The sequence below is a fragment of the Micropterus dolomieu genome, linkage group LG02 (genome assembly GCF_021292245.1).
Source record: "Micropterus dolomieu isolate WLL.071019.BEF.003 ecotype Adirondacks linkage group LG02, ASM2129224v1, whole genome shotgun sequence".
Classification (NCBI taxonomy): Eukaryota; Metazoa; Chordata; class Actinopteri; order Centrarchiformes; family Centrarchidae; genus Micropterus; species Micropterus dolomieu.
In genome coordinates, this window is record NC_060151.1 from 341,174 (window position 1) to 354,501 (window position 13,328).

Sequence of the window (13,328 nt, forward strand, 5' to 3'; positions counted from 1 at the left end):
CTCTTAAACATCAGATCTCTCTCTTCTAAAGGTGTACTAGTAAATGAACTAATATCAGATTATGATATTGATTTATTTTGTCTTACTGAAACCTGGCTGGGTGATGGAGAATATGTTAGCCTAAATGAATCCACCCCTCCCAGTCATATTAATACTCACATTCCTCGAGGCACAGGCCGAGGAGGTGGAGTTGCAGCTATCTTCGACTCTAGCCTGCTAATCAGCTCTAAACCTAAACTAAACTATAACTCATTTGAAAGTCTTGTTCTTAGACTTTCGCACTCAAGTTGGAAATCACTGCAACCAATTCTCTTCGTTATAGTGTACCGAGCACCTGGTCCGTACTCTGAATTCTTATCTGAATTTGCAGAGTTTTTGTCAACTTTAGTCCTTAAAACGGACAAAGTTATTATTGTAGGGGATTTTAATATTCATGTGGACGTTGAGAATGACAGCTTCAGTACTGCGTTTATCTCTCTGTTAGATTCCATTGGCTTCTCTCAGAGTGTTCATGAACCAACTCACTGTTTTAACCACACCCTCGACCTTGTTTTGGTGTATGGTATTGAAATTGAACATTTAATAGTTTTCCCACAGAATCCCTCTTTATCTGACCACTGTTTGATAACTTTTGAGTTTGTATTGCTGAACTACTCGTCATTGGGCAAAAATTTCTATACAAGACGTCTGTCTGATGGTGCTGTAGCTAAATTTAAGGATGCGATTCCATCAGCTCTAAATTCATTATCAAGTCACAAAGTAACGGAGGACTCCTATGCTAGTTTCAGTTCCTCCCAAATCGATCATCTTGATAGTGCTGCAGGCTCGCTGCGAATGACACTCGACTCTGTAGCCCCTCTAAAAAAGAAAATAATAAAACAAAGACAGTTAGCTCCATGGTATAATACTGAAACTCGCAAATTCAAGTGTTGCGGGAACTTGAGAGGAATTGGCGTTCCACCAAACTGGGAAAATTCTCATTTGGCAAGATAGTCTTAAAACGCCCTCCGTAATGCCAGAGCAGCGTACTACTTGTCATTAATAGAGGAAAATAGGAACAATAGTAACTTCAATAATTTCTTCATCTAAACCATCAACCTGCCTCTTAGACCCCATCCCGACTAGGTTGCTGAAAGATGTTTTACCCTTAGTCAGCACTTATAGAAGTGCTGACTAGATATGATCAATCTATCTCTATCAACAGGCTATGTACCACAGTACTTTAAAGTAGCTGTAATTAAACCTCTTCTGAAAAAGCCCAAACTTGATCCGGATGTTTTAGCCAACTATAGACCTATATCTAACCTTCCATTTCTTCCTCTTTGAAGGCACATTTGAAGTTTAGCTAACGGAGTTTTATCTAGCTTGATCGATAGATATAATTGAGTATCATCTGCATTACAATGAAAGTTTATGGAGTGTTTCCTAATAATAATGCCTGAAGGAAGCATATATAAAGTGAAGAGGATTGGTCCAAGCACAGTTTAGTATATATTCCTATGGACGTTTTTGTCCCTAAGGTGCCATGTGGGGTAAAAACATGAATGAGGCAAAACGTTTAAAAATTTGAAACGTGTCCTTGATGCCAGTAGGTGGGGCTATCACTATGACTGGATACTGACGTGTAAGACTGTAAGGGGTTGACATGTGAAATTCAGAACAGATCTGACCATGCATTTACGTGCTCCTTCCTTTTTCATTGCGAAACATAAAAATTCAACGCCACGCCATGGACATGCCATTTGATCAAAAAAAGCTTTGCAATTTAACATTGCAATGTTCTTTAAATGGCGCTACCCACATTTGAAGTCGATCGGGAACGCTCTGAGGAGTTTAACGTAACGCATCCGTCCATTGTCAACCGCTTATCCTGCATACAGGGTCGCAGGGGGCCTCAAATATCTGTTTATAAAATTGAAAATGAAACAGGAAGCGCAAAATGCCTGACTTCCTGTTGAGAAAAATCTCTGAAAGCAGAAATATAGACTGTAATAAGAGCAATAATCCCACCAAATCTCATGATATTCAACAAAACTTTTTCCAAAACATGGGTGCTATTGAGCCCCCTGGCCACGTCCGACCCGAATCATTGCAGAAAATTGGATTTCCCACCAGACCTGAGGTCTGTGCAAATTTTCGTGAGGATTCGAGTATCCTAAGGCCTTCAAAAATAAGTTCTCCGGGGAGAAAAAAAATTAATAAATAATCTGACCAAAAACAGTAGGTTCCTTGCACCGTTGGTGCCCTGGCACTTTCGTGCTCGCTTATTCTCTTTTATTGTCCTACCACTTCAGCTGCAGATGACGCACGTCTGTCACAGAGGGACTGGCCCACCAGCATTTCTCCTGGTGCTCCGGTGGTCAGTCCGACTATGTTTTGAACGATTGGCAGCGGGGTGGGTAATATTGAACAGACCGCAGTGCACACAGAGCCAAGAGTGTCACACACACGGCAAACTTTTTTTTGTGGGAGTCTAATCAAACTCATAAAATGTAGTACAGATTTGAATGTACACTGAAGTTACAACAACTTGATGTTTCATGGCGAATCATGGATTTTCATTGCACAGTGAAAATTTTAAGTCGAGGCTTAATTCTCTGACTTCCTGTTGGTTGTCGGGCATTACTCAAAGAGGCTTTTTTGTACCTCTGGACATGATACATGTGGCACAGAAATTTCGAACGTCATGCGTGGCCCCCAGCCCCCTCGGGCTTGGACCCCTGATTGACCAAAGTTTTGTGTTAAATGAAATGAAGAGAAATTAAACTTGATTCTCATATGTTAATTGGACAGACTGATGTGAAGACATTAACTCACTTAATTTGTAGTGCCACCTAGTGGCCGACTGGCACCAAATTTTGCATAGAGCCTAGGATGGGCGCATGGGAAGGTACCTAAAGTTTTGTGTTTATCGGATAGACCTACGTGGAGATACGACATCACTTCCTTTTTGTCTGCAATCTGGAATTGGACATTGTGTGGATTATCAAAATTGATTTAATGACTTCTACCCATGAGAGTCCATAAATTCTACGTGCAATGTTCGTGCAGAACTGACTATCAAGAGTTTGAAAAAATAGTTTTTGACTTTTTCCTGATTTTGTATCTGAAGTGCCAAATTTTGTATGGAGCTTTGGTGAGGCGTCGTAGGGGGTGTTATCGAGCCATTTTTCCACACCCATGCCCCTGAACCATATCAGACAACACAATACACCCCTTCTGATGTGTGTGCAGAAGTGTGTTGTGAGTTTTCAAGCATCCTTAGCTCTTCAAAAAAAAATTTCATTGGCGAATAGTGCCTCACCACAGCAACAGTATTTTACGTAAAGTCACAAGTTTTACAACATAACATTAAGGCCATTTGAGATGCATCTGATCAGCATGCTAAAATGTAACATTTCCTGTTGCCAGTGGGTGGCTCTGTGGCTTCCTGTTAAGCAAAATCTCCTAAAAGAACCTGAAGTGTGGTAATTTTGGATGGTGATAATAATAATTGTAGCAGTTGGTGTTAAGCAGGAACATGGTGGCAGCAGGAAGCCCAGAAACTACTAGAAAGCAGGCGACATAGCACACGACTGTGGGAGTGGGAAGAAGTCGAGTTAGTAACATGCTCTGCATGAAAAGTACAGTGACATAACTGTTATGTGAATTGGCGCTATATACATAAAACTGAATTGAACTGGATAAGAGTGCTTACAGAGGGAGAGGAGGAGAGAGGAGCTCAGTGCATCATGGGAAGTCCCACAGCAGTCTAGGCCTATAGCAGCATTACTAAGGGATGGTTCTGGACTAGGGCTGAACAAGTTTAGCTAAAATTCAGTGTTCACTGCCAGTCTATTTTTGACGGAAGCCGCTCCACACAGCACAGAGCAGTTGAACCGGTCAGGAAGTCAGACTCAGAACAGCATAGAGAAACCGGTCGATTTTCAAAATAAAACACCCTGTGCAGACTCTCTATCGTATATCAAAAATAAATACAGTAAAAAATTAAACAATTTGACTACTTAGCCTACTTAACCATGGTAGAAGCACAAAAATCAAGGACAACCAAACAAATCAACAAAGTCTGCAAAATCAGGCAGGCAAAACGCTCTTATTCTGAAATGCTCCATGTGGGAGATGAAACTGAATGAATGAAACTGGCTCACGGAGAGCTGTTATCCGTAGTTGAAGCACAATAAAGACAAATTAACAACACAACAACGTAGGGCAGGCTAAACACTCTGGATGTGTGTCTGGTTTTGTCTGACTTCAACTCACACTGAAGTGTTTCAGCAGCAGAGTCTGTTCGGCTTACTCCATTATCCCATGCTTTTCCCTAGTTTAGTTCGTTGTTGTAAAATGCCCTGTGCCCGCTCCGTCGGTGAGTAGGACCGTAACAGGAGGTGCATGGCGCTTGTGAGTGGCGAGCAAGTCTGTCACACAAGGACGACACGGGAATGAATTTGTAACTGCATGACTGTTAACAAATTAACCTTAATTTTAATTACCATCTTCAAGATTAGCTAATCGGGTTCTTTCAAATCGCAATTTCGATTTGAAAAGGATCAATCGCTCAGCCCTATTCCGGACCTATCTGAACCTATATCATTAGGGTTGCTATAGAGGCCCCTGGCCATGCCTGAGCCCAATCACTTCAGAACAGTAAAACAGACAAGTAAAAAATCTGTTTAAGATAAAATCAGGATTTGCATTCCAATTGGTGTTTTTTTTTAGAAGAGACTCAGACAGCCTATATACACCGCTCAAAAAATGAAGGCAACACTTAATCACTCATCAGATTTCAATTTAGATAGTTCAAAGTTCAATTTTTTTCAGTCAGTTGGATCCACATCAACCACTGGATTTAACTCCCTCATGCAGTGTCGAATATTCATTAAATGTAAAAATGAAATGTTTTTATATGCTGTTAATTATAGTTCTTAGATATAAAGAAAATTGCAATCAGAAAAAAAACAGCAGGTCTGTCTTTTAACAAATCGGACAAAAAAAATTGCAATTACTGTGTGCATCTAGCTGAAAAAAGCACAAAAGACTAAAATAAGGCCGGTATCTAACATGGACAACCCTTAACCCTGTATTTGTCCACGTGAAACTCTGAGAGTAAACTCTCTCCATTCTTGTCCAGGTAACTCTTCCTCTGTAGATGGCCACCTAATGGAGCTTTGCCTGACTGCTGTAAAATTTGCCCGGAAAAAAGGAAACATTGCCCTGGCATCCCGCCTGCTCAGCCAATGCAGTGATGTAACACAAGAAGAGGAGCAGCAGCAGGATGAGCTGAGCCAGTCCTTCAGGCATCTCACCCTGGAGGGCACTCTGGGGGAGAAATGGGGACCAGAGCTGCAGATAGAAAAAGCCAAAGTCCTGAGAGCTGCAGGTGAGCAGCAGGAGATATTCAGGATCTGTGCACCACTCTTGCAGCAAAAGAATGGTTAGGATATAGCTGGGATTTACTATTACATCTCTCCAGTCAGTCATTTTAATTATATTGTCCAAATCACAATCTAGTAACCCTTGATTAATGGGGGGGGAAACCAACAAAAGACCAACATAATGAAATTACAATATGGACAATTATGGTGACAAAATTGGGAATACATTTTTCCATAAGTCCAGAGCAGCTTTAACATACAGCCACGAGAACAACAGTACTTAAAACAACGTTAAGAAATATACTTGTAGAACCTTTCATGGTAAATGTGTTGGTATGGTAAAGAAAATTTACGATGCTGGCTCAACATGTGATGGAGGGTGACATCGTCTACCGGCCTGACCCTAGATCCCAGCTGACATTTGTTGCCTGATGTCTCAGCTGTATTTCTGCAGTGAGTTGATGATGTTGCTCAGGACACGGTCTTCACTTTCCTCTAAGCAGTGTCTCTGTCCACAGGCCAGTCCATTACAGCCATGGAGATGCTGAGCAGGGCTGCTCTGTCGTACTGCCATGTGGGGAAGAATGAAGGTGCTGCCTGTCGCTCTCTGCTGACACTATGCAAATGGCTGTTGGCTGACTGGAAGGACATGACACCTCAGCTTAAACAGGCATGCTCACCTATCAATACAGCTCTGCCTTTACTTGGGTCTGAATTTCAATGTTTTGAAATGTAATCCTGATATTAACACGGTGTTACTGAGGTACTTATTGGTATAATATCGGGCTCTTGGAAGCATTTAGAAACTTTTTTTGTAAAAGTAAAAATATTAGCTGTAACTGACTGCAATGAGTGCAATTTAGCTGTCAAACATTAAAAATGCTTTGCTTATTGTAGTAATTTACACCAAGTGTGCAGATGATGGTTGTGTTACTAAAGAAAAACATTAGCAATTATATAAGGAGTGGTGATGTTTTGGTCTAGGTGGTGAAGAAGTCTGGAGCAATAAACTCATCCAATGCTGTGAGCAGCATGTCTCCTCTGAGCCAGAATATCTCTGCTCTGCTGGAGCTTCCCCTCGAGGACCAGGGCATTCCCCACATAATCGCTGAGACCTCAGGTAACATTTACAGAATGAGCTCACCTAGATGAAGACACATTATGATAACATATCCACACCCATCACACATTAAAGCACTCTAAAACCTTCTAACATCAAGGACCCTATAAACTGATCAAGATTTAGGCCCATGCTCGCCCATCTGATTGTATTTTTGCTTTTAGATGTTACAGAAAGTGGATGAAACTAATGACTAAAATAGTCACATGGTCTGTCATTGTGTTACTTACGGATGAAATTATAGACAAAATAGATTATTCCTCTTTTTGCCGGGGACCCCCTGGGATCCCCTGGAAACCCCCGGGCCTGACTTGGTGAACCACTGCTCTAGACAAATGTAGACACATCCAGATATGTCCATATGGTAAACGGACTGTACTGTACCCTTCAAACCCATTTCTACACTGATGGCACGGCCAGTGCTACCAATGTCCTGTACCATTTATTAGATGTTTGTTTAGTTTTTTCAATCAGAAGGTATAGTAGGGTTGACGCTACATTTTGATGATGGTGGTCTTCCCTGTGCAGTGAGTGTGGGTGTTGGGGAACCAGACTTTGTGTTGGGCCAACTCTACCAGCTCTCCACAAGCCTGGCTCCAGAGATGGCCAAGTCCTGGGCAGCCCTGGCCAGCTGGGCTTACCGCTGGGGCCGGAAGGTGGTGGATAATGCCAGGTTAGTGGTGCCAGTTGAATATATGTATAGTTACTAGCTTAGATCTTCACCTTTTATTATCTAATGTGATCAACTCTAGTGTTGTAAAAATGATAATATTCTGTTGTAGGTTGGAGAAGTGTTAATTAAACCCCACAATCATGTTTGATTCTGTAGTTGTTGTAGGTGTTTATGTTGGAATGCAACCCTATAAACCGCATACTGTCTGAATATTTATTTTCTCTCCAGCCAAGGGGAGGGATTGCCCCTTCTTCCTGGGGAGAAGAAGGAGATAGAGGATATGCTGCCAGCAACCACCAGTGAAGAAGACAAGGACAGCATCTTCAGCATTCTCGGACAAGCCATGTGTCGACCTACCGGCATACAGGTAGAGTCTGCCTTTATTTCAGTTAAGTTTTAGACAGACGCAGAAGATAGAACAGTGAATATCTTCACACTTCCACTCACTGACACCCAACAAAAACTGCAAGAAATAAAAAGCAAGTCTGCTAATATTAATGATACTAGAAGGGAGAGAAACAAATGACCTTTACTGTGAATGACAGATATATTGTCAGTTTTGCTGCATGTTTCAGATAGGGGTGGGAATCTCCAGAAACCTTTCAGTTATGATTCAGAGGGCTACAATGCGCTGATAAAATTATGATGATCTTGATGCATATTTTTTCTGGATAATTACCAAACATTTCATTTGCACAAAATGTCTCATTAGCTTAAAGGACTAGTTTGTATCCCTGATTTGCTTTACTAACCTGAGCTGCTCCATGGTCACCACCATCCTTTTAACAACTAGTTTGCAGTCTGTCAATTCACTTTAAGGGAAATATAGGGCCATTAAAATAGTAGGCATGTTTTGACTACTTTTAGTAACTTAGCTTGTTTCTTATTTCACCGTTTTAATTATACTTCATTCTACATCTTAAATATCACTTACTTATTGAATTCGCCTCCTTCAGTTCTCTTCCCACTCACAGACTTAACATCTCCGCTGCGTTCCCCGCTTCTTATGCCGTTACATTACAGTACCAGCTCGACTCGACTTGGTTTGGCCGTGCTGTTTTCCATTGCAGAAAGTACCCAGAGATGGTACCCCTTTTAGAGGGAGAGAAGAAAATTAATTCTTTAAAAAAATGTTTTTTGTCTATTAATATATATATACACACACGTTACTGTTTCATTTATTTATTTTATTTTTATATATATTTTTTAACATGTGCACACACTTACCGTTTTATTTTATTTTAATTTATAATATTTTTTTTTTTAACACACATACACGCGCTTACTGTTTTATTTATTTAAATTTTTAATATATATTTTTTTAACACACACACACACACGCTTACTATTTAACACGCATACACAGACACGCTTACTGTTTTATTTATTTATTTTAAATTTTAATATATTTTTTTTAACAAATGCACACACATGCGTACTGTTTTATTTATTTTATTTTTAATATATTTTTATTTTTTAACAAGCACACACATGCTTACTGTTTTATTTATTTTATTTTTAATATATTTTTATTTTTTAACAAGCACACACATGCTTACTGTTTTATTTATTTTATTTTTAATATTTTTATTTTTTAACAAGCACACGCACGCTTACTGTTTTATTTTTTATATTTTTAAACAAACACACACGCGCTTACTGTTTTATTTATTTTATTTTTTATATTTTTAAACAAACACACACGCGCTTACTGTTTTATTTTTTATTTTTAATATTTTTTTACAAACACACACACGCTTACTGTTTTATTTATTTTATTTTTAATATTTTTAAACAAACACACACACTCTTACTGTTTTTTTATTTTTTATATTTAATATTTTTATTTTTTAACAAACACGCGCACACACACGCTTACTGTTTTATTTATTTTATTTTCATTTTCAATATATCTTTTTTTTTTTCTTTTTTTTTTTTAAACACACATACACTTTGATTGCTTTAATTGTTTAATGAAATGTATGGGGCTAATTGTTCTTATGTTGTGTATATATGATGCTTTGGCAATGTTATTACATTCATGCCAATAAAGCTAATTTGAATTGGAGAGAGAGACACTGGCAGGACGTTACGGAAACATTAATTAACTCAACATCAAACTATATTGGTATAAACGGTATTGTCTAATTTCATATCTCTCTTGAAATTATATTTGTATACGTGATATACCGATATACCGCCCAGCCCTATGGTTATGTAATAACTGCACTTTTTTTACTAAAAGTTGTAAAAAAAATAAAAAATACAAAGACAATATTTAATAAATCCCTAAAGGACAGGAGTGAATGAATTGGGTTAAATAGTAACAAGGTAGGAAATGGATCCCATAGTGTCTAGTCAGATCCCAGATCAGTGTTCTTCAATCATGTGGCCATTTGTGTTTAAACAACTTTAACTTGCTCCATATTACACTAGATTAGTATCACCACTAAACAAACCGCACATGAACAGAGCAAAGGCTGAACTACTGTATGTGTGCTGTTAAATACAAAAGGGCTTGTTCTAGAAGTTATGAAAGCCAACCCTTCAGTCCCCTTGCAAAAAAACATTCCAATGAACTGTGTAGACAAACAATAAAGGATATTAACTGGTTCCCTCTTTAGTTTTATTTATTAATGTTTTAAGGTTACTGTTTGAAGCAGACTCTGCGCTGGCTGTGTTGTTGTTGCATTGATCATTCTGATCCTACTGTTGTGTTGTGTTTCAGGATGAGGACATGGCTCTACAGCAGGAAGACGATGATGACGACATGGTAGACGTGATCTGGCGACAGCTCACTGGCTCGTGCCCCTGGCTGGCCGAGGCAGGCCGACCTGTCACAGATGGCTTAATCCAGGTTTGGAGACGGGTGGTGGACCGCATCTTCGGCCTGTACCGGGTCTCCTGCCAGGCCTATTTTACCTTCCTCAAGCTCAATGCTGGACAGGTGAGACTTGGAGAAAGTATCTGCATGGTTGTTAGTGCTGCACTGTATGAACCTAATGACTGAAGCTGTGTTGCTGTTGAAGACTATGAGTAGGAGTGATGGCAGTCCTCCATCCTGAGTGTCTGTTGTGTATTTTAGGTCCCTATAGATGAGGATGACCCTAAACTCCTGCTGTCCTGTCAAAGCAGCAAACAAAGCAATGACGATGTGATCGTTATGGCAACCCTGCGGCTCCTCCGTCTGCTGGTAAAGCATGCTGGTGAACTGAGGGAAGGGCTTGAGCTGGGCTTAGCCTCCACCCCTACAGCACCCTGGAGGGGTATGTCATACTGCCAAATTAGCGTCCGCATATGAATTCTTTCCATGCAAAAAGGGAAGGCTTCAGTATAAATACTTTGCCTTCCAACATGGTCGGACAACATGTCCTAGAAAGTATTTATTTTCTAGAATAACCTGGCCCTTACCGTGGCCTTTTATATTCTGATAATGTGTGTGCTCCTCAGGTATCATCCCCCAGCTCTTTTCCCGTCTCAACCATCCTGAGGCATACATCCGACAGAGCATATGCAGCCTGCTATGTCGAGTTGCCCAGGACTCCCCTCATCTCATCCTCTACCCCGCCATTGTGGGCTCACTATCCCTCGGAGGGGAGGCTCAGAATGCTGGTATTCTTTAATTCTGTTGAATGACTATTTAAAGCTTCTCAAAGATTATTTAACATGTCTCATTCCTTTTGATTAGAAGTGATTTTTCTCTCATTCTCTTCGTTGTAACTACACACTCTCACTACAGTGTTAAGTTTGGCTACTCTTAGCTACTACAGTGGAACAGATGGCCACTACTAGTCAAAACTAGATTAAAAATGGTATTGCACTCTAGTGTAAATATCAAAATGACCGGTGATACCAGTAAAAATGTGAACAACTAGATCTGTTAATTTATGATCAAATGTGTTGACAGGGAGTAAACTGCCATCAGCTCTGCCCACCTTCTTGGGCAGCATGCACGGAGAGGACTTGGGTGGGGAGGAAGAGGAGCAGCCGGAGAGCGGTGGGCAAAGAGGATCTCCAGAGGAGCTGGCAAACTTCTGCTCCAGTCAAGACCAAGCCATGATGCAGGACTGTTACAGTAAGATCGTGGAGAAGCTGTCCTGTGCAAACCCCACCATGGTGCTTCAGGTACGAGTCTAAGATAAGACGAGGCTAGGAAAAGCCTTTATTGTTTTGGACATTTGGAAACCACTTTCCATCATATTGTTCCCGAAGGCTTGTTTTTTCCATCTAATGCAATGTTTGATCTCAGGCGTGATGTAGTCTTTATTTTTCAGGTATGTCTTAATGGTCTTTTCTGGCACTATCGTGTCAACACAAAAAGAATGTACCCTGTGATCGCCTCTGCAATATTGTCTTATTGTATTATTGTCTTGATAGAAAACATCCCAGTTAGGGGTGTGCATCTTCACTGGTCTCACGTTTCGATCAGGATTATCTGGTCTCCAGTTCGATATTGCGAAGCATCACGATGCGGCACCTCTAGGGTTGGGAATAAATTAAAGATGTATTTATCTCACCATGTGACCAAGTATTTGTAACAATCCAACTAAGTAGTTGACATGCAGCTATTTAATGTTACTTCATATAAATATAGCTAACGTTACATAGCATTATTACAGAATTATTACTGACCTCTGTTGCTGCTATTTTCATTTCTGATGCTGCTATTAGTATAGAGTCAGATACGGGTTGAACTACGCACCTTTCAATGCTCCAGCCACACCATGTTCACTCCACCTTAATATATCTGGGGGTTTTTTGTCTTGAGGGGAGGACGCTAGCTAAGCGTTACCCTGCTGCACAGTGTGCGGGTGAAAATCAGCAGTCATTCATTCAACAGCTTGTCTGCCTCGCTGAACAGGAAGAACACGTCTCTGTTGTGCTGCACTTCCGCATTTCAGACTTCCGCCTTTTTTGTTCCGTCAACATTACGTTATCAATTAACCTCTAGATAATCGATTATTGACATTTGTGAATCGATTAAGAATCTAAGTCTGCATCGCGGTGCATCTAAGAATCAGTTATTTTCCACACCTCTAATCCCAATCTGTGACCTGGAAACAGCTGCTTAGACTTCCTTATACCTCGATGGAAAACGTCATGACGTCAAGGAAGGATGTGAAGGAGAATTCCTAAGGACTTAAGAAAAGACGACAGCGGGGCTCAGACAGTCCGTATGCTCTTATGTAGGCGACGTAATTATGCAACGGCGGATGTTACTGATGTGGCCTGCTGTGATAAAACTACAGTGTTCTGAAGATGGACTACAAGAAGCGCATCTTTGACACTGCACCCCACGCCTTATTCAAGTATCATAAATGAGTCCAATAAAGAAAAATGTTTCTGGGCAATCCTGTGCCATCCTTAAATCCTGGAGGAGCGTAGTCTATTTTACAATGATTAGTAAAAATATCAGTGCATCCGGTTTGTTTTGTAGTGGCTAGGCGAGTGTGTGTGTGTGTGTGTGTGTGTGTGTGTGTATATATATATATATATGTGTGTGTATATATATATATATATATGTGTGTGTATATATATATATATATATGTGTGTGTATATATATATATATATATGTGTGTGTGTGTGTATATATATATGTGTGTGTGTGTGTATATATATATGTGTGTGTGTGTGTGTGTATATATATGTGTGTGTGTGTGTGTGTGTATATATGTGTGTGTGTGTATATATATGTGTGTGTGTGTGTGTGTGTGTGTATATATATGTGTGTGTGTGTGTGTGTATATATGTGTGTGTGTGTGTGTGTGTGTATATATGTGTGTGTGTGTGTGTGTGTGTGTATATATATGTGTGTATGTGTATATATATATGTATGTATATATATATATATATATATATATATATATATATATATATATATATATATATATATGTGTATATATATGTGTATATATATATATATATATGTATATATATATATATATATATATATATATATATGTATATATATATATGTATATATGTATATGTATATATATATATGTGTGTGTATATGTATATATATATATGTGTGTGTATATATATATATATATATATGTGTGTGTATGTGTATATATATGTATATGTGTGTGTATGTGTATATATATGTGTGTGTATGTGTATATATATATATATATATGTGTGTGTATGTGTATATATATA

General features: G+C 39.3%; 1 protein-coding gene across 1 annotated transcript in view; it reads left to right on the forward strand.

The window, feature by feature from the left end:
* The window catches only part of smg1 (SMG1 nonsense mediated mRNA decay associated PI3K related kinase), a 179,823-nt gene that overhangs the window by 86,026 nt on the left and 80,469 nt on the right, over positions 1-13,328 (forward strand). Inside the window, exons 29-37 of the mRNA XM_046069927.1 lie at positions 5,129-5,377; positions 5,891-6,042; positions 6,357-6,492; positions 7,021-7,165; positions 7,394-7,532; positions 9,894-10,112; positions 10,251-10,431; positions 10,616-10,777; positions 11,073-11,290. Of these exons, the coding sequence (XP_045925883.1) occupies positions 5,129-5,377; positions 5,891-6,042; positions 6,357-6,492; positions 7,021-7,165; positions 7,394-7,532; positions 9,894-10,112; positions 10,251-10,431; positions 10,616-10,777; positions 11,073-11,290 (1,601 nt within the window). The remainder of the gene's footprint in view (positions 1-5,128; positions 5,378-5,890; positions 6,043-6,356; positions 6,493-7,020; positions 7,166-7,393; positions 7,533-9,893; positions 10,113-10,250; positions 10,432-10,615; positions 10,778-11,072; positions 11,291-13,328) is intronic.